The sequence below is a fragment of the Diachasmimorpha longicaudata genome, chromosome 2 (genome assembly GCF_034640455.1).
Source record: "Diachasmimorpha longicaudata isolate KC_UGA_2023 chromosome 2, iyDiaLong2, whole genome shotgun sequence".
NCBI lineage: Eukaryota > Metazoa > Arthropoda > Insecta > Hymenoptera > Braconidae > Diachasmimorpha > Diachasmimorpha longicaudata.
The window spans coordinates 10,062,925-10,085,294 of NC_087226.1; the positions used below are offsets into that span (position 1 = coordinate 10,062,925).

General features: G+C 39.2%; 2 protein-coding genes across 5 annotated transcripts in view; one reads left to right on the forward strand and one right to left on the reverse strand.

Annotated features, from left to right (window-relative positions):
* LOC135173056 (peptidyl-alpha-hydroxyglycine alpha-amidating lyase 1-like) overlaps window positions 1–22,370 on the reverse strand; it is a 122,137-nt gene that overhangs the window by 34,147 nt on the left and 65,620 nt on the right. The window lies entirely within an intron of this gene.
* The window catches only part of LOC135173041 (protein madd-4), an 85,898-nt gene that overhangs the window by 17,155 nt on the left and 46,373 nt on the right, over window positions 1–22,370 (forward strand). For all 4 annotated transcript variants that reach the window (XM_064139621.1, XM_064139622.1, XM_064139623.1 and 1 more), the window contains one exon: window positions 7,468–7,552. In XM_064139621.1, coding sequence (XP_063995691.1) covers window positions 7,468–7,552 — 85 coding nt within the window. The remainder of the gene's footprint in view (window positions 1–7,467; window positions 7,553–22,370) is intronic.

Consider the following 22,370-nt stretch of genomic DNA (forward strand, 5'->3'; position numbering starts at 1 on the left):
CAACATACGGGACTTTGCTGGGGCCGTCACAGTAGCTGAGGGAGGGACCGGGACACGTGCTGCATGAGTTTCTAACAATGGCGAGTGGTGTAACCACCACATACATTGAGCTCGTGTTTGTAACTGTTGTTAATCAAAAGCTGCTGCATGCATTGTTCATTAAAATTATTCAAGATTTATGAAAAATGTTTAGCAAAGTGTTTTCACTGGAAGAACTAGGGTATAAAAATATCCGTAACTTTTATTACCATTTTGAATTGAGAGAGAAGAGAAAATTTCGAAAAATCATTAAGAAAATTAATGAAATTTCTGAGTGTCAACTGTTGGGAGGAATAATAACCTTTAATAACCAAAATGCCCGCTTGATGCAGATACCTCAAATAATAAAAAATCTCGAGTAGAAAATTATGAAAAATTATCAAAATAATGAAGGAAATGGAAAAGTTTCCAACGATAGAACAACTCTACTTGTTTACTTTTCCCAATGACCTATCAAATGTCTTCATCCCTCTCTCGAACATCGACCACCTAATAAATTCTGAACGACCAAAGTTGCCGAACACATTGAGAAATCAATTCCCCCCCGCATAATACAATTACTTTTTTTTTTCCTGTGAAATCAATAATGTTGACATAGTAGACCAGTTCCGCTAGTTTCAATCCTCTCCGCGCTCCTGAATAATAGAAGACCCACTGATGTGTCTGTTGACCCTGATGCCACGTTACCAAATGATAGATCTTATCTGTCCTATTTAAGACACCTTAATGCCTCAGCGAGAGAAAACCTCGAGGAAGAAGTGGTACCTTTTCTGCTGGAGTAGAGGTTTTTGCCCTCATTTGCCAGCCGCCCATTGCCACATCTCTCGTACATGGCAATCTAACCCTCGGGGGGTTGAAAAACTCCTGGAGGCGAGTTATGGTGGGATCGACTGGGCTTTTATTTGTACATCATGGGGATCTTTGTGAAAAATCAGGCGAAATTTTTTGAAGCGCTATTTTTTTTCCTTTTTTGTTAACCGGTGCTTTCTAAAAAGTGGTCTTTAGTGCTTTATCCAAGAGCGCTAATTGTTCAAGTGTCATCGAAGATTGATTTAAGTAAATTCTTCATAAAAAGTATCCTCAACCCACGACGATAGGATATTTTTTCAACAATAATAATTGTCATCTTTCAAATTTCCAAAAACCCTTTCCTCTGCCCCTCCGCACAGATCTCCACTGACACGAGTACAACCCCCAGTTGTCTTTTCCTAAATCCCCGAAAAAATACTTCACCGAGACCTGAAAAACCCGAGTGATGATAAAAAGGAATCTCAAAAAGTACAATACCCATCTCAAGAGATTTTCTCCACCTTTCAATATGTTCGCACACACCTTTCATTTCTCGAAGTGGTGAGGAAACATCTCGTCTTATCCTCCCTCCCCCCTGCCCCTTTCTTCTCACCCGACTACAGATATAAAAAGGCGCATTGCTAGCATAAGAGGTAGCGCCTGAAAATCGCGGCTGAATATTTTCCATTTTTCCCGGACATTTCAATTTTTTTTTTTCTACCCTTTTAAGGATTTTCCCCAGCACGCGGCAATGAATTCCGTGGATATGCGACGACGATCCACGAAGACTGACGTATGTACGGCCTCTATGTATCGTTCGGTGGTCGACCGAGTTGAAAATCCCGCGGGATGTAACGACGAGTGTTACGTTATGTACTAACATTTGGCACACGATGGCCTCGTAAAGCAACACACACAAAGCGATGTGCTTCGCACATAGAAAGTGCATCTCAAAGGTATTAACTGCGGTGTATCAGTACAGCTAAAACCTTTTTCTGGCCCTCAACCTTGTTGGGTATGATGTGCTGCGTAGGTATGTGTGTGTGTGTATGTGTGCATATGCATGTAGGGGGCATATGCCTTGCGTGAGGGGCTTTGTTGCCAGGCGAATGGTGAACGTGCCGTGGGATTTGTAAGTCGGCGAGTGAACACGATTCGTCATGTACAATAGTGGTGGAGCACTTCTGTGACCATGTGTGAAAACATTTGTGAGTGGGTCAATGGGACTCTTGCATTATGCAATGTACCTGTCTCGTCGGTTTATTGAACAGGATCATCATTATTCAACGATGTGGGAATTAATTTTTGAGACTGATGGAGAGAGGGAAATGGAGTATTTTCTCGATTCGAGTAATTTTGAATTATTTATTGTTATGGGAGAGAGTAATTCATTGGCGGCTTCCAGAGGGGGATGTTTTATTGTATTGGGAAAGAGTGAAATCGGGAATTCCAGATTTCAACGGAATTTCGAGGAAACGTCGATGCGAAGCGAATTCTCTTCAACCGATAATCATCAAATGAAATTCAGTTGCAATTAAAAATTGAATATGTACACGGTGACTTGCCACAGAACAATTCCTATTAGCCCATGAAATTAGCACGGCACTCGGCAAAGTTACCAACAAACTTTCCCATCTCATCTTTAGGTACATTGAGTTTTTTCTTTTCCACTTTTCCCTCGTTTTTCTCTCCTTCATAAACGGCCAACTCCCTTCAAACTCAAACTCGCTGCAGTTGGGTGGACTTGGACCTCGCTTCCAGTGATACTCACTTTTCTCCTTGCGCTCACTGGTGCATCTTGGCAATTATCCTTGGGGACTGTTTTCCACTCGGTACCTCCTCTGCTCCCATTTACGCGGGGTATTATTCACCCGTCGTTGGAGGTGGAGAGAAAAAAAAAAGAAGGGAAGATGGACAAGGAGATAATTGATTCAGTGCTGGTGTCGTTTAGTACTTAGCTTTGCTTATTTTCTGAGGTCATGAATTTTATTAACAGGAGTAATTAATTAAACGAATTATTTCACGGAAAATGTGGCAGTAATTGAAATGAATAATTGATTTGCTTCATTCCAGTTGATTTAAAGTTGTTATTAGGAATTCTCTTAGTTTTTGGGCGCGAGAAAATTACCAAATAGTTTACCCACACGTTTTACCCCAACAAAGTAATCGTTCCACTCATTTATTTCTGATTGGGAAGATTTGAGAATCGATTAGAGTAATGAGTGAGACAGTGCCCAAGACACTTTGCCAATAATCAAAGTTCTCATCGAGACAAAATTTTCAACAGTCAGTGCCCGTCACTCCCCTCCTGCTCTACTCTCCGAAGGCTGGAAACTGAGTATTCCCAAGGTCCAATTCTGAAGGCTCTGTTAACCTCCCAAGATCCGTATTACCTAGACAGTGGGAGATCACCAAGGGTTTCATCCGAATCGGGTCGCGCTGGGGCTCAACAAACTTGAACTTTCCTCAACCCGGTAACTCGAAACCCGTTGAACCACTGGGAAGACCAACTACTTTTCACCCAGGAGCGTTTACAAAGTATGGGAAGAGACTCGTGAAGTTTTTTTTATGCTCTATCTTTTGAGTTTGCGGTGCGATTAACGATGGAGGCGAGGTAACGAGATCTCAGGGAAACAGATATTTACGGTTTTATCGTAGTTTTATTTTCGCGTAAAGAAATCAATGTGCGGGGAAAAAGTTGGAAAAAAATGACTGATGTAGTTAAGAGATCTCCTCGGAAATTTTCTAGAAAAATTCTGGGATGAGAATTGAAAAAAAAATTGTCAGGAACGCGAATAATAATAATTGAAAATAAATAAATAATGTACGTTATTAGTAAATAGTAAATTTCAGATGGAAAAAAATATTATCCAGATTTCTAAACAACTCACGAACTGATTGTTGAGATTTTTTGTCATCTCGAACAATTAATGGAACGAAAAAAAAATATTTCATGAGTAAATGCGTGAGATATAATCCTAAACAAAACTGTTGTCCAAAATTTCATCGTAAAAATACCCACATTATTCCCGTTGATTTTATATTCTCTCCATCACAAAACCCATTCAGCAAAGTTATTCCTCGTAATAATCCAGCGACTCTCATCATTTTCCAAACCATTCCAGTTGGCATATGAAAAAAAAAATTGCCATCCAACGAACAATAGAGTCCCGATTAATTGAAAAATGAAAGAGCAGTTGGAATAATAATTTACGAAATACAAATGTGAAATAAAAATAGAGAGATGTCGAGTCTTTTGATATCACCCTCATCAGCTTTGCAGTGAATATATCCATGATGTGCGCTGAGGTTTTAATTGGGTCTATTGGAAAAAACTTTACCGGCTACCGCAGTCGACACAGCCCACTTCCTCCCTCTTTTCTATCTGAATCTACGTCAACGAGTGGTTGGACGTGGTCGATATACTGTCGAGATCCACTAGTTTGTCTGCACCCACTCGTACTTTCTTTCCTCGTTTCCACTTTTCCACCTTATTTTTTCCCCTTTTTATCTTAATTTTCTCTTTCACCTACTTTTTCCTGCAGCAATTTTCGGTACATCTCCGCTCTGCAGATCTCATTCCAATAGCCAATGCAGTATTCATGGATTTTGCAAGGCCTTTTTTAAGGTTTTACTCTGCATTTCCCTTCCCTTTTTTCACAACTTTTCGTGGTCGATTTCTAATGTTTCAATGATTAAAAAATAGCACAGGAAAACACTTGAGTATTATAAAAATTAATATCAATAGCTTCGCTGTACGAATTTTAATAACCCGTTGTCACATGAACTTCTGGAGTTTTGTGATGTGAGAGAGACATTATTTATGTAAACAAGTGCTTCAAGTCTGTTCATGTTGTTTTCCCGTAAATCTTAATTTACAACATGAATATTCAATACTAAATTACGTTGAATTTTCCACAAATTGTGTCAGCATAAAACTTTCGCTTTTTTTCCCACAAGATTTGAACCGTAAACTTTAAATTACGAAACTTTGGATTATCAACAAATGAGGTCATCTATTTCCCCCCCTAAAAATATTTAATTTCAAATTTTCATGCACTCCTACCCTCCACATACCATTTCAATAACTGATATAGTATTCTAGAATTTTCGGAGAATTTATTTGGCTAATGTATATTTTCGTAGAGTTCACTAATTAGTGAGTTTCACAGATTTCATTGTTTCCCGAAGCAACGCATTCCTCTCGCGCGCGTAAATTGCACTGGTTTAATTATAAGTTAGTCTCGTGACATAAATAGACAACGGCTGAGTGCCGTTAAAATCCTAAAACTTGTGGGTAACGAGAGGAAAATTATATTTATCAGTATACGGTAGGTGAATCGGTAAAAAACAAGGAGAGCAGAGGTATTGAATAATTCGTTACGTTGCGAACTCGATTTTAATGGTATTTTTAATGATTGTGATTTTGAATTCAATTAAAAGTTTGACGTAGACCCCTTCATCACTGGATTTTTCATGATAAATCCCGAGTTTTATGCTGCTCTGAAAAATTCTTTTACGTGAAAAGTTTAAACGTTGAAAGCTACAATGCACCATTCCTCAATTTGTTGGACAGTTACCATTGTACGAAGGGACAATTTGACCTCAAAGAAGTTTGTCTGGGGTTGTTAAATGAAATATAAAAATGAAAGCTATTTTAGAGACATGAAAAGCCAGTCTGGCTAATGAAGTTTAGTATTTTAATGGTCTCCTTCGTGCTTTAACGCACACAGGACTGGACAGTTCTTATTCCACTCGCAGATATAAGACTATTTCAACCGAGATAATTATCAATTAATCCCAGATTTTTTTCAGCGGCGACACTTCCCCCGATTTCCCTCTCCACATCGCGAAATAATTCGTAGAAATGACTATACCGATCACTAAAATTCCCGAACGATTCGGTGAACATGATCTACCCATTTGATAGAAAATTATCCAACAGTTAATTTTTCTCGTGTAAAATATATAATTGTGTTGGATAAAATAAACGGCTATAAATACCTTCTCCGCATCACCATCATCAATGCACTTGACTCGTCAAAAAAAAATTTATTCCCCCTGTTTTCGTATGGGCAATGTGAATAGTTTTGTGAGTAATCACAGTGGCAAGCGTTTTGGATGAGGTTAAAATCGCTGGTCCGTTCCGGTGGCTCTACTACCACGTTAACCTGCAAATGTCGTACCAAAGCAGGGATGGAATTTGTCCCTCGGGACACACTCTTCCTCGTACCTAGGAACTTTACACACCGGTTCAGCATCAGAATAGTGTTGGGGGGGGGGGATGGTTTGCGCGTTACTCCCCCTGGTCTCACACCTCTGCCCAAGAGTAACGTGCCCGCTCATTCTCACCCCCCTCTCTCCACTCCAGCCCCTACCAGCATCAATTTTCTTACACGACTCTTCCCCCTTAACCAACACAGAAGCTACTTGGCACTTCCGTCAGACTACAGTGGTTGCAGTTACTCTGCAAAGTCCACCCTGTGCCGCAGGCAGAATACTAAATACCATTTGGTGAAATGCACGCCCTTCTCTACAGCCGTTGGTCCGGGGAGTTGAAGAGTCGTTCAAATCCCAGCAACTAGTTTCTCGTTCGATATTTATTTGCACCCGGGGTGAAGCGAAAAATATAGTCCTTGGAGCACGTGATTTTGAGAATTTTACCGGATCAATTTATTGCACTTTAAAAAAAAAAAATCGGTGATTTAGGTCCGCAGGGGTTTCGGTGCGGAATTTGACTGTTAAAATTTCACTGAACGATGGGTTAAACAGGAAAAAATATAACTATTTCAGTGCTTCCATTTGGAAGCAGAAAGAGTGAAAGATTGACGTTGAAGCTAAACAAGTTTAAAACACTGGCTCGTCCCTGGTGGCGATGTTCAATATGTTATTCTTTTAGATTTCTCCAAAGACTTTATTAAACGCCACTGGTTCACTCGAGAGAAAACTTTTTAACGTGATTTTTTTATACTCTCCTTCGCGATACTTATTTCGTTACCAAGTTTTGCCGTAAGAGTAGCAGCGACAGCGCTCGGTGTATCCCCCATGGTGGTTTTCCCGTAACGGCTTTTATCGTCAGGTGAAAGATCTTCTGATGTTATTTCAACTCCCCTTGTTCCATTTCCAGTGTAAACAAACTCTGTTTTTCTTTCTCCATGTTTTTCATTTTGTTTTTCATTTATTTACCGTTTAATTCGCGGAAAAAAATCGTTGGCTATTTTAGGTAGTTCAATAAGCGTGTCATTAGCAACAAGTTCATTTCTACGTTCCATACAATAATATTTATTGGGAAATCGTAATTGAGATACATACGGGTCAAGCGCTGCAGAATTGTTAATTACGAATTCAATGAAATTTTTGGATGTAAACTACAGATCTACATTCACAAACGATATTCCCATTAATTAATTATTAATTATGATTTTCGACCTGCTCGTGACATTTTTCATTAGCAAGTTATTTCAACTGTAATTTCACATTGTACTGCTATCGTGAAAATTTTCATGTGGAAGAAATTCTTCAATTTCTCGGGATTATCCTTTTCATGCGAGGAAATTATTCACCGCTTTCGTGAACACTCCTCCTTTATTATTATATTCATAAATTTTGTGTAACCCGTTAATTTTTTTTCTGTTACAGAAACGATAATTTGGTACTTTATTCTGGACTGCTTGCAAAAAATTCGGATTTTTCATTTTGGAAGATGCAGCACTTTCTTTTATTGGTGAGTGAAATTTTTGTGAACAATTATCCTACCGATCTACATATAAAAGTAAATCATGAATCATCTTATCTGATTCAACAAATATTGTGATTAAACTTGATCAACATGAAAATAATATTTTTGAATAGCGCTTTGAATAATTGAAATTATGATATATTTAATTAGTTAGATTCACTTAATTTTTACCCCATATAATAAAACTACCAATAGCTCAGTTGGATGCCTGAGGTCAATTGGATATTCTATAAAAAAATCGGAAATTTGGAATTCCGAGAATACAATGTCTCCATTGGAATGCAAAAAACCATCGGAAACAAGGGCGATTCATTCCACCGGTACTTGCCGCCCCGAAATTTGGCAATATCAACGACTAGGAATAAAAAGCCGGAATAATCGTGAGAGTGAGTTCGATAAAACCCCGATGGTCTGTACACATTCCAGAGCATCGGCAGAAAGGCGACCGCGAATAGTGGAGTATCGACCTCCCAGACATAGCCAGGGGGAGTAAAGGGGGAGTGAGAGAGGGATGGGACATGGGCGAGGTTGTGTGTCGTTGAAAGGCAGCCGTCGTGGCGCCTAAAAGAGCGTCGGGACGCCACTGGGAGGGTGAGGAAACTGGTTACATCATCCGATACGGTACCCACGGGAGATGACTGGAATATCTCTGTCAGGATGTCCTCCATTTCGTTGGACGAGATGGTGAAATGACTGCTTCACTTCCGGTGGAGCTGTCACCCTAACTTCTATTGATTCGGGAGGTTAGTCCGGGGCTCATTAAAATTCTCGAGTAACGCCGAAAAATCTGGAATGCACGAGGCCCGGTGATACCGACACCGAATGCAATTTGTAATAGTTTGTCCGGACGTTTCGCATCATAAACACAACTAACTGCCGTATTATTCAAATGAACACTGGGCGCGTATCTCGGGTGGAATGGCTTGCCCTGGGAAAGTTTCTTGGTCCTTTTTTTGAAATATTGGCGCCGTGTAAAACCCATTCCTGACGATGTATACAGTAAAATCTTTGTGTTAAGGTATGAATCTTGAAAATGGCCGGGAGGTGGGTGGTAAGAGTCATTTTTTGACAAATTTTCGTCTTGAAATGTGAAATATTTGCCGCTCCCTCCGACACCGTTTGTCATAAAGTATTTTAGATTTTAGGATAAAACTGTAAAATTCTTTCTTTAAAATAAATTGACAAATTTTTAGATTTTTTTCTGTCCTGATTTTGAGGCCATATAATGATTTATCTTTACTTTAGATTAGGAGAAGTAAAAGTCGAGTCATTTTCCGCGTAATTTTTCTGCTCTAGAATTGTCGGATATTGTGATAATTTACGAATATCTTGGATCCATTCGATCCGATTATTAGCCGATCCCCGGAGTTTACATCCCGAAGTAGAGGTATAATCCGAGGAGATAAAATGACGCTCGATATTGCTACGGGATTTTGTCCATTGTAGACTCCGCAATACTGTTCAGTATCAAATATCGGGAGATGAGCGCTCCAGGCTCATGCTGCGCCGATCGTAATCCATTCTAGTACAACTTGTCCATTTTTATCCCTTCGTTCCCAAGAAATTCATTCGGTCAGGAGAAGTAAGTACCTTAGCCAGCTGCATCGACAATACGTGTACAGAAATATGGGTTTACAACGTGTCTGACTGTAGCGCTGCCGTAACTACTGGAGTTTTTCATGGATACGAGCGCTCAATTTACCAACTGAGAGAAAAAACCACAGAATATCACACGAGTTATTCTGGACGTTATGAAAATAATAGTTTAAAGGAAGAAGAAGAGGTCATTCATATTTTAGTTTTATTTTCTTAAACTGTTCATTGAAAACGAACTCTCAGAAAATCACCTGGAATTTGATGAACCTATTGTACGATCGTAATTATTATTAATTACCAATGTTCAGAATGGTGACATTGGAATGGATCTGCGATTTTATTTCTGTTCACTCCATCAGATCAGCAATAATTATAATATAATAAAATTATTTTCCCCTTCATTGCAATTTTAATTCAATTATCCTGAAATAATTCAATTGAAATAGAGCACTTCCATGGATTTGTCCATAAAACTCCGATTTTTTTACGACGATAATCCTTCGAATTTAGTAATGCCAATTGATTTTTTCCTCTAGTACATAGATTTCCCCCCCAATAAATTCTTTATCCTGCAACTGACAACTGACTGTTGAATGAAATCTCGCTGTTCGAATGTCTCTCATAACGAGAATCTCTCTAAAATCTCCCCCCCCACCTCCCCTCCCATTTCACCAAACTGCAAACTCTTCCCCGAGATTATTTATCCCCCGTTCAATTGTCCTCATTTCGTTTATCAGATGAACCACCCACCGAACAACTCCTCTCAGACAGAAGTGGTAGATTCGGGCTTGCGCCAAACTTCTCCTCTTTGTCACTGGTTATGCCAAAAAATCCCACACCCTCTCATTCATCCATCCACGTTTTTCCATCCTTTTCATCCAACGAATGGATGCACATACACTGGTAGATGTGGTCTGGCGCCAGAATGGCTGTATCTACTAGCGGCGCTTACGCCCGAGTGAGAGGCACAGGGACAATTAGGTCGATATTCATACGTAGAAGTGCGAGTGAGAGAGAGAAAGAGCGCGCCAAGAAGTGGGAGAGCAAGATGAAGAGGAAGAATTCAGAGGGATAGAGATGAGGAAGGGAAAATGGGTTGAGAGGGGGTAGGGGGGGGGGGGGCAAAAAATGGAGAATCCCCGGGTCATCCAACGAGATGAGAATGAAATATGATGTTCGTGCTTGGCGAGAAAAGTCGGGTTTAATAAAGGCGATGGAAATCCTATCGAATATCATTGGCTTAGTGGGTGAAATGAGATTATACGGAAAATCGTGGAATTGCAAATTTTATCTGCATGTCAAGTGTTATAAAAAAATAATCCACAGGCAGTTATTTTTGGTAATAATTATTCAATGTTGAAAAATTTATGGTGCGAACCCTGTTGAGTATGAATTATCAGTCAACCAAAAAATTCAACTAACTTTCATCATTTAAATTGACTTTAAGGTTGACTCTGGTATAATTTATTCATCGTTTCATATTTTCAACACCACATCGCCCATGAAATACGATCAATGCAACATATTAGATCCCCCAGATGTCCTGAAATTATAGCACACTCCTAAATCAAAACCGTACGTCATCGAACGTTTAATCGGCCCACGTATTCAGGGATATATAGCTGTCCGCGGTATTCCTGTATCGTCGGAAATTGTAGACGTAGCTGGAGTTATATCGCGTGCAGGCCGGAAGGTGCCACTGACAGGACACCCAACGGGGCGCGTAGCACCGAAGCGCATATAAGCTTTTGGGGATGGAGTTGATGCCCACGGAATTGGCAGTACCTGCGGCACCACGTTGGCACATAACCCAATCGCTCCAGCCTCCCTCCCTCCCTCCCACCCTCTTTCATCTACACGCATCACCATACATGGATCTACAATGTATTCATCTCAAACTCGAATGTTACGGTAAATTTTGGGAAGCAATGCACATATCAGATTGATGAAGCCTCGTTTGACGAAACTTATCGGTCTACTGAGGCCTCTTCAAGCATACCCTGAGTCACAGAGTAGATTATATCGATTCACAATCGAGCGGTACCAGTCGCCGGCTGGAGGGCCTCTTCCTTCGGTTTACGTAAATTTCGCGTCCTCGTCACGTAAACGTCAGGAGTATCTTCCCCCACGTATTTCCATCATCGTTGATAGGCATTTGCAAAATTGTTTACGAAACTGAGCGATATAAAATGTGATATTGAAAAATATGGGGGTAAATTAGACTATTCAGTGGCAACTGCCATGAATTGTTCACTAATTGAAAGTTCAAAAATATATTCATCTCAATTAAATGAAGAACCTTTGAACAGTTGACGAAATTTTTGATTTTCGATGAGCACAATTGGAAAAACATTTCCACGAAAAAGTACGAATGAAGAAAAATGTCTGACAGTTTTTACCCTCCCGGCGAAAATAAATAAGAAACAAATAAAAAAAAAATGATAAAAAAAATCTGCTCAAAACTGCAACGTAGTTGTGAGAATAGATCAAAGTAGCCGTGTATCTCGGTAAATTTACCACCAGGCTTTCTCTCTTCGGTTTCCAAACGACAACGACGCGACCCCGACACAAGATACGAGCTTGGACGGCGCCTTGGCGCCCGTGGATTTATTCCTATTCTGTTTCCTCTCCTCAGCATTTCTCTCCCTCTCATTCCACACTTCCACCTCGTTCCATCTCTTTTCCACTTCCTGATCCCGTAAACTCACTCTTCTATCCCCCTTTCCAACCTCCTCCCCGCAGCGCATTTTCTGGGTTCTCGCATTCTCTCAACCCCCGTCGACACTTTATTTCCATGAATCCTCACAATGAAGATTTATCAAAACGAAAGCCCTTTCGATAAGTAGGAAAAGCCTTTCAATTAAGTAAGATCAAAATCTTCGGTCTAGAGGCTTTCCTCTATTATTGAGAACAATCTCATCAATTACGGGACAGAAGGGAGGATTTGCATCATAAAAAAATCGTAATTGACAAAATTAATTGGGAAAAATTTCGGTTCAATGCGGTAATACAAATCCACTTACATTAGCGGTATAATAATAATCCATTTTCAGATAAAATGACCCAGAAATTGAAAGCATACGATGCGTCAGTTCTATCGCACTCATCTGAGACGTTCTAATGCGAAAACTCTAGTTCCATTAGTAACGAAATGGTTTGAGTGTTTCGATTTGAATGGTAGGTCACTCTGTCGTATATTTCAGCCATCGAGAGCGTGATGTAAAATCTGGGTGAACTATTTCCAGAATGATACCTCCATCTAGTCGAAACCACTCGCAGTTGCTTATAGAGACCATTTAAATTTTTTATTATACTATGTTCATCTCTGAAGCATGCACTCGATCGCTAGTAAGTTTTTTATAGACACCGTGATGGCATTATCCAGGAACATTTGATCTTCGAGTGCTCTCACTCGAGGTGAATATAAGTTCGATATCAAAGGTGAATATGAATATCTCCAGTGTCACCATGCGACGAAAAAAAAAAACTTGACGACTTCTCCTCGGGCTTCACAACCGGACGTAGGATGAAGACAATTGGGTTATGGATTTGATAATTTTACTCACCGTAACATGAACTTTGACAGTTTTCCTCGATGTAGAAATTTACATGAAAATTTGAATAAATCGATTATATGAAACCTCCTGCGTTGATGGGGGAAAGGGAATAGAAATCGATAGCGATGGTGCTCCTCGGTACTCGCGATAATTAATTCATTGATGGACCTTTCCCTCGGTATGACATTGTCGTGTGTAATTACTCTGATTATAGTTCACCTTGACAGAAAATACGGGAGGACTATCACTCTCCAGTTTCCACTGTCTGTGTATCCAACAGATACGTAATACCAGGAGTTCCTTACTGCGGTTCGGTAGTCATGGAGATAAGTCGTCTAGTGGATGCCGAGGTGGATGTTTACTCTGGTAAATGGAAAAGGGATGAATTTCATGGGGGTAGTGGCATTGTCAAATGCCTTTGAATAACTCGATTAATGACTTTTCGAGAATTTGCCACAATGATTGGGGGTAATATCACTTCAGTTCAATAGTTGGGTATAATGCATTCAGAAAATATTGACAGGGTGAGAAAGTTTGAATCAAAATTATCCAACGAGCTCGGAGAAACTGGAAAATGAGCTTGATTTTTCAAGTGCTGTTAAAGGCAAACGATAATCTGTTTCGTGACGTTTCTCTGACGTCATCTAAAAATTCAAGTTGGTTTTGTAATATTTCTTGAATGACAGCTCATTTCAGAATTACCAAACTTTTTGATTAATTTTTCTTCAACTTTTCTCTCCGTGTCATCGGGCAAAACGAGGGTTAGTAAATGCAATTTTTTTCTGATGGACCAAAATTTTTGTCATTCATTAAAAAAAAATAGCAATGGGAGGAGGAACTGAAGTTGAGGACATTCTTGAAAGTACATTATAAATGAAAATTCCAAAATGAAAAATTCATTATTGCGCAATAAAGAATAGTATGAGTATTCAGACAACGTTTCTAAAATGGAGTCCAAAATATTTAAAAATTGTGCACATGTTTTCACTCCGTCCAGTTTTTTCGGTGAAAGTATTTTTGATCTCGTGGAGTCGCCACCTCCCGTTCTCCATACCTTGGTATCATGAGTTTGACGGCCCCCAGGCGACCAAGAATACGTGGGTAATAACTGCCCTAGGGCCACCGCTGTACTTCAATATTAACGCATTTGTGCATGGCACATGCCCTAGCCCCTCGTCGATGAGAAAACTCGCACACCATGTGCAGTTTGTCCATGCGGCCGAATGCGTGCCAACGTGCTATGGCTACCTATCGATTTATCGATCATTCGAGGCATCAGCTACTCCTTGCTCGTTGGGACATTGCTGTTATGTGAGTTATCAGCGCGGAGGTATTGACACAAATAGGAAATCATTTCGTGGAATGATGGTTTTTTTTTATGAGCGTATTGCGTAATCGTAGTTAAGTCTATTTTGCGTTCAAGTTTTATTTGCCGTGAGAGTTATGAGGGCATAACTACGACCCCTCCACAAATTGGATTTTGCTTCATCCAAAGGGCATATCTTTTACTTTTATTCCCACACTCGGAGGGATGGTATGACGCACTTGAATCTAATGAAACTTCATTTATAATTTATTTTGATACAGTTGCAGGAAAAAATTCATAACCTCGTATATTTATTTTATGTTCTGATCCCGGTATGATATGTCGCATTTCGAGATAGCAATAGATATTAGTCGACAAAATAAAAAAAATTCAATTCAATTGAGTGTTGATAATTAGAGATGAATTTAATCTACTGATGTCTACATAATCCCTCAGGTGATTTGTTCCTTCGTTCAATCAATAATTAAATAATTAAAAAATTCCATGCCCATAAAGAACAGAACGAATTACAAATGTTCCCAGGGCACAACGCACTTTAGACCAAAACAAATATCAATTGATCGGTAGAAATGTTTTGAATAATATATTTAAATGTTTAAACACTGTCGGCCTTTTTTAATTTTAGAAGCGAGATCTTCAATAAAATTTTGCTTTCGGACTTCAAGTTCGTGGTACACTCCGAGAATTAAACAAAGGGTTGAGACGACTTAACCTGGTTGACCACTTTTCTACAGAGTTCATTACCAATTGCCCACGGTGGGAGGGATTATCTTTCCATCCGAAAGGATGATGAGGGTCTTAAATTTTCAGCAGGTTCTTATGACGTATAATCATGAATATTATAAACACGAGGAAATGAGGAGGATTAACGTACAGCCAAGGGAATGCTACATTTGATTGCAATATAAAATTGGGGTTATCCTTTGTATAAGTTATTTTGAAAACTTTTTATCGAAAATTGCTTTTCGCGAAACAAAAAATCATCGCAAGTCCTCTCGATCTCAACAAAAATGTGTAAATAACTTTGTCGTCTTCCTCGAGCTTTCATAACTATTTTTATAATTTTTGTTCATCATCAATTCGACTTGGGCTCTTATCATTAAATTCAGAATTTTGGAATTCTCCAGTTGGTTGCAATTACGAAGTGTGTCCTGAGTCGCTAATGGATTAGGATAGTCATGCAGAATATTAGTGGTCCACTGAGTAACTCGACGATACCCACAATTTCTGGGTGTGTTGTTACCTACAATATGAATTGCGAAAGCTCAGGTTTGTAGAAAGAGATCATCTTCAATGTGTACCCGAAGCCCGGAATATTAATTCATTAGCGTCGAGCCGGTCAAGTATGGTATATTGAACCGAGTTTATAATTTTATACGATACATTGAGAGCACCGCTAAACATTGGATAGCCTCTCAAGATGTGGGTGGGCCATTATTAATTTTCAGATTCTCTCGTAAACTTCAATTTGTCGGATGATGAGTATTTTTGGGGGAGATTAAATTTTGTAAGTGGTGTTATGGAAGGACAGGAGTATTTTCCATTCAACTTATCTTCAAAATAGAGCAGGAATACTCTGCGAAAATTTTCCGTCATATTATTTAGACACCAGCGTCGGTGAATTCACCCTACACTCGTCGAGGGCATTTACCGGGGTTCCGGTAACGTCGCATCCCGTCTTCATTCAATACGTCAAAACGTGTGAATAAAATAAAAACTTCCCTCTCAAAATTGTAAACATGAGTGAATATGAATTTAACTTTTTAGACGAGAAAAAAAAATTCAAAAGTTCCCTTTGCAGTGGTAATTAGTGAAATTGTTTGAAAAAGGACATATTCAAATTTGCCTCACACAATGTAACCGACAAATTTTATGATTGAAAATGGAATCTCGGCTTTACGAGTTGATACAAGCCATTTCACAAATGAATTATAATTAATAAATTAAAAAATCAATTGATGAAGTAATTAATTAAATTTTTAAATTTATTTCTCGACTCTGAATTTGCAAAATTTGCAGAATAATCTGGAGCAATAATGGAAGTGAAATGAACGTTATTCATGATATAATAAATTCTCGAATTCAAAGTGACATGCCATTACTGCAAATATTAATTAATTATCAACGTATATGAAACAGGGACTTCAAACAACTTCTCTCCGTGCAGTATAACTCATCTGTTTGTCTGTTTGACTCTGACATGCTGCCACATCTTCCAATGCAACACGATTTACGAATCCCCTAAATTGAAATTTACCGTTTGCCTATCTGCTTGAGAATATCGAACACCATGCTATCCCCCATCATCAACTGCCCAATGCATTTCCCCGGTCACTAATGCAAATGTGTTCTAAATACGGAAATTCCAGTCATTGCCATTAAAGCACCATCGCACCGAGAATATACGCGACATATTAGAGTATCAACGAATCGCGTGTATGTGTCGCACATCTAGAACTTCAGCCAATTGGATTCACGCCATATTATCAAAGTTCGATACCATTTTACGATGGAATGTTGTTTTATTGTGATGAGAGAAAAGTTGGGAGAAGTGATTTCAATGTCCGGGGGAGGGGTAAAGGAGAAGTACGGATAGCGGAATGAAATTTTATATGCGCTGAGGAAGAAGATTTAATGGCCATAGTTGAGTTATTGTTATGAGCGTTGAAGATATTATGTGCAGTTTTAGCGGGTGATCATCGAAATGGATATTGTCTCATCTGAAAATAAGGAATTCCAAATTGGAGTAATAACATTATTAAATAAAATTCATTTATCACGCTGTATCCAACATGAGCGTGACGGCACACCCACTTTTCCCATTATTAAACAATACTCATAAACAAAGTGTTTTTTTTTTTCACTGATAAAAGCCCGTACCATTCTGCGAAGGTTCGACCCTGCGCCCTGCGACTCATTTTCCAACCCTCTCAGACCTCAGAAAATCATTGGCGCATGGAGTGCGTAATGTGCTCATTCCGCACTCGTGTCCAAACAGTCTTTTTCATATCGACGTACAGTACATTGAATAATCAAATAATCTGCCACCCCCTCACCCTCTCCAATAGCTACTGTTTAAAGAAGATAGCAAGTTCACGAATAATTTTCTCACAAACTTCTCCCACGATACAATTTAAATCTTCTCTGTTGTTCTCCACTTCTTTGTACCCCTTATCACAGTCGGAAATTTTTTATCCACAGCAAAATGTATAAATCAAGTATTTTACGCGGTATAAAAAGAGTATTTAAAACGTATGCGAGCTCTCAGAGTTATCGCTTTTTGTATTCTACCCGCCCTCCCCGTCGCTATTTTGTATGCAGCAGTGGAGGAATAAAAAAGAAGAAAACAGTGTGAAAGACTTCGAAAGGAAACGGCGGATTTATCAAAGAGGATTTCACTCCTGCAATAAAATCAGAGAGGGAGATACCTAAGAGAGAGAGATAGAGGAGGGACAGCTGATGTGGGAGTATAGTAGCTGTACGATGCGCGGTTTTGCGGTTTGTGAGCGTCATCACAAAACTCACCTATAAGTCCATCGAGGCGTCACAAAGGCTAACCCACCCCTCTGCGGTCCCCGGGAGACTCTCACCGGTTACTCTGGCATCAATAGGAACGAATTCTCAACAGCATGTTGGGTACCTAATGAAAGTATTCGCTATAAATCAGGAAGCAGCGGGGGCGTGACTCTTCACGCGTGACCCAGCACTTTCATTCAAAGCTCCTGCGGCTTTTATTATTAGATGTTTTTTCTTTTCCTTTTTGTTTTCATGAATTTTTAGTGCATGACAGTGGGGAAGCTGGACCGGTAGGAGAAACTCGAATTTTCAGTTATTTATATTTTTTTGCTGACACTTATTTTTGTTAAGAGTTTGCAAAGGGAGAGGGAAAAATTAAAGGGAACATTACTCCAGTGTTGCAGAAATTTTCATCATAAAGAGCATTAATTGCCTTAACAGAATATAGCGAATTTCTGGAAAATTTCAAATAAAGTGGATTTATCAATAAATGGATTTTTCATTTTCAATTGTTTCGTACATTAAACATTCGGGTGAATGTTTCGCGACAAACAAATGTTATCTATTTTTTTTTCGCACATGTATGGCTATCTCCCTATGGTTGCAACGGTATTTTCAGGGGTGGAAGTAGGGGTAATACACTTTTCTGTTTTGCAGCGATTCGACGGAGGAGTATGGAGTCGAATAACGAGATAACCCCTTTCTCCGAGTGGCATTCAAACGCTCTCATTTTCCGAAAGCTGGTTTTTCGTTCTAGAACGAAGGACGAGGGAGACAGGGGTGGACTAAGAGTTTTCCGAGTTTTCGTTTTCAGTATTTCTGTTTCACCCCGAGTGCTACCATTTTGTCTGGCTTGGACCCAATAATACGGAATCCCAATATCTAGGGGATTTTCTTTGGCGAATTCCCTTTTTGTGCGGAGCTTTTGTTTCAGTATCGTCGGGATTTCTATTGATTTACATGTTGAGTGTTTATTGACGTGTGCGAGTCGAGAGGATGTATTGACTTCAGAGGGCGTCCGGGAACTTCATTCAGAGGAAATAATTTTTTTGAGGGAACGGAAAAAAATATTCAATGAGAATTACCAAATGTTTCCGTAATTCTGAATCAAAATGTGACTGTTAAAATTTTATAGAACTGTCATGGGGTCTTTCAGAGCATTCCATTATTTATAATGAACATGTTTCTCCGAGAAGTCAATTTTATATGATCGTAAGCTGCAATTGAATATCTGAATTACTGATTCTTTCTAAAGTAATTTTTTTCAACAAGAAAGAATTCTAACTGTCGTTATTCTGCCATAAAAAATAAGAAATTTCCAATGTGTCGGACACAATGGATCCATTGAAAGGCAAAATACAATTAATGCATCTGATTACTCCGCCATTTGAATCACTCACGTCATGACTACGTCAAGATTGCCGTTCGTCTCGGTTCTATCATGTCCCGGCTATTATTACCCCGTGACGGGGCGCATCGTCGGGTACCCTCCGGCGACCGCGGGGAGGACACAGAGTAGACGTATTGTCATTGTCAGATGTTTCGTCTCGACAACTGGAGTCTAGCGCCAATGAGGCAACTCGATTTGCCAATACACCCGAGATTGAAATTCTGTTGTTGATATTACCTCTGTCGTCTCTCCGCCAAAATCACGGAGAGGATCACCATAAAATCTCAAGAAAAGTACATATATACCGTCTACCTCATTATCCTCACCGAGACCAAATGGAGAATCTCCTCCGAGAAATGTGCACATATTTTCTCCTATGAGGGCATTGTCAACATCTTGCAGGTTTTATTTTAAAAGATATCTCCATGAGAAATTGAAAGGGACAAACAGATCTTTTCTGGTACGGTTGACAAAAGCGATCTGTAATGTACCTCACTCGGGGCATTACAAAGAGCCCTTGACATGTCCACAAGACTGAGAATGTCGTAAAACGAAGACGTGATCTCCAGTTACATAAACGCGTGACACAATGTCCCCTCATGCCTGTAGAACTGAATTTCGCGGTGTTATTTTTCCTCTCTCCCCTCCAATTTTTTTGTTTTTCCCGATGTTTTTGTTTAAAAGTACGGGAGATGTGCCGGTACAATAGCTACTGAAACAACACACCGTCTGGCAGCTCTTCAGGAAAGTTGGCTACACCCAGTGGAATACGTTCCATCATTTTTTTCTGGTGCAAGATTACAATTTGTGTATGATTTTAACATTGACAGTTGTGCTGCCAAGAACTGTAATTTTAGATGAGGCCTTTATTGTTCAGTCTCAATATTTTATAATGAATACGAAATGAGGGCTACCTCGACAACAATTTTTCTTGTTAACAATCTAATTTTTATTTTGAGCGTAACATTAGTTACCTCAGCACCAAAAATAAAAAATCGGGAATTAAAAAAATATAATGCTTTCCCTTCAGAAGGAAAGACAATAAAAAGTAAATGAAAAATTAAGGCTGTGACTCTTGCCCCTGGAACTCTAGATGGACAAACCCACCCGTAATGCACCTCCACAAAGGCTGTCAACGATGTACTTTCGTTTATACTTTCAACCACTCCAACCAACTGCTGTCCCATATTTATTTTATCGATTCCGTGTAAATCTAAAGTTGAACTGATACATACAGTCTTCAGAACATATTTCCCCTTCGGTTTTTCCCCGTAAAAAATAGTTACCCTCAGCATATACTTCAGGTTATACTGCCAACGATTTTCGTAAAGTGTGCACACTTCAACTTACTACCCTCTCGTCCTGTGACCCTGCGGCGTCGCATTATCAGAAACCTTCGAGGTTATCTCTTTTGCTAGATTATAGCGATTGGTAAGGTATGTGCTTTCTTAGGTATGAATTTAAGGGTTATGTTCTTCGTAAGTTAGTGATATACGGATTTATGTGCGGACACCCTAGAAAAATTGTACTTTTGAATCGAATAAAACTTCAGTCGAAATTCCCTTATTGAGGGGGAAAAAAATTCTCAGAGTGAAACTATGGCACGTGAAAAAAGTGCAATTCCATCGGCAGTTGATTATTAAATTAATTGTTCATTCTGACATGAACTTCATGATGAAATAATGATATTTGGATTATCATAATTCGCGCTTATACTCAACATAATAATCAATATTCATGCAATGGAAAACCTTCAAGTGAATTTCCAAAATTACCATATTTATAAATATATCGGTAAAGAGACTCGGGGAGGATTGAATCCGCGCGTGACTTCAATTTGCCTTGTCGATTCTGCTTCTATCGATAATAATAAAAAAAATGGGGAAGAAAATTGTGTACCTTAGCCACTGAGCAACGAGCCGGAAAAGAGAGCGGCTGAGGGGGGGGGGATGAAGACGGCGGGTAAAAATGGGGATTGAACATTACGTGATCGACGAATTGCTTGAGCGTTGAATTTCGAGTCAGAATTCATCTCCCATCCAATCGATTTCGCCTATCTGTCAATGATTGAACGGGAATTCTACTCGCGTCTCGATAACGTCGCAAAAATTATATCAGACATTTTTTATTTCATTAAATTACGGGGTTTCCTTCTAGCCTAGGGATCACATTGGAAAATTGATGAACCGAGAAAAGAAAAGCCATACGAATTAGGTGGATTATTTATAATTGAAGAACATTTATGTTTAACATCAGAATATTCCGAATATTAATTGATAATTTGCATTCTTTGGACACAATTACCCTTCTCGTTGATTAACGTGTATTTGTACGTGGTTTTTATGAAGTGGACACATCGAATACATATCCCATACGTCAAATTCAAGTGTCAGAAATTAGTACATAGCAAAGAGATGAGATTCTTCAGTGTAAAACACAACTACCAGCAAAATTAAATGACTTTACTCATCCCCAAATTTGTCTCCTTTATTTTACCATCAGCTTGAGCACAAGCTACCACCAGTATGAGAGGAAAAATCTCAACAAGATATTTCGGAATGTTGTTTCGTTCGCGTAATCTAGGGGATCATGCTCTCCTGGGGACACCAGCCATAACAGTGATATTTGAAATAAAGGGAAACTCAAGTTATCACCTTACGAGGGCTCGTTTCAGGGGAAAATCTCATTATCGTGGGCTAAGCTTTAGATGGTTGTCCTCTCTCTTGAGTTTGAGACTTTTGTGGATCTATAAGAGGTAGATGGAGTTTCGGAGGGGAATGAACATTTACTTTTTTTTATCGCAAGTGTTCCTTCCACAGGCGAAATTCCTAGTTTCTCATGTTTCTAATGAATTAACTCAGCGGTGAAATTAGTAATTCGGTTCAAATCGACGGAGACCTCGACTATTTTTAGCAGAATATCTCCAATTCTTAGAGAGATAGTCAAATTTTCAACCAGATATCTGTATCATACCCCTCAATTGGGTCTACATGAGAGGTAACGATGAAAATGTCATTATCTCCCGTATGTTCTAAGGTATTGATCGCGAAGGAATTAATAGTCATTACGGAATTACGTAAATTATTGGAAATTGTTCGCTTGAAGGTGCAAACTATTTTTCCTGCCATTAAATAATCTCTCAATTTTTCTCATAATGAGACATCCCTCGTAGATTGCCAGATACTACTCATGTGAGTGAAAGATTTAAACTACTGAATCGTGAATGTCATCATCATGAAAAATAAGAAATGACATTTTAAATTAGAGCAGTGAATGTGGGCTCTTTATTGCGGTTGAGCCAAGGGGTTAAAGTATCCTTTGGTTTCACCAACGCAGGTCATGTTCGCAGGGACGGTATCCTCGAGAGGCCACCAAATTGGGTTTTACTGGGAGTCTGCAAGAAATCCGATTGAATGC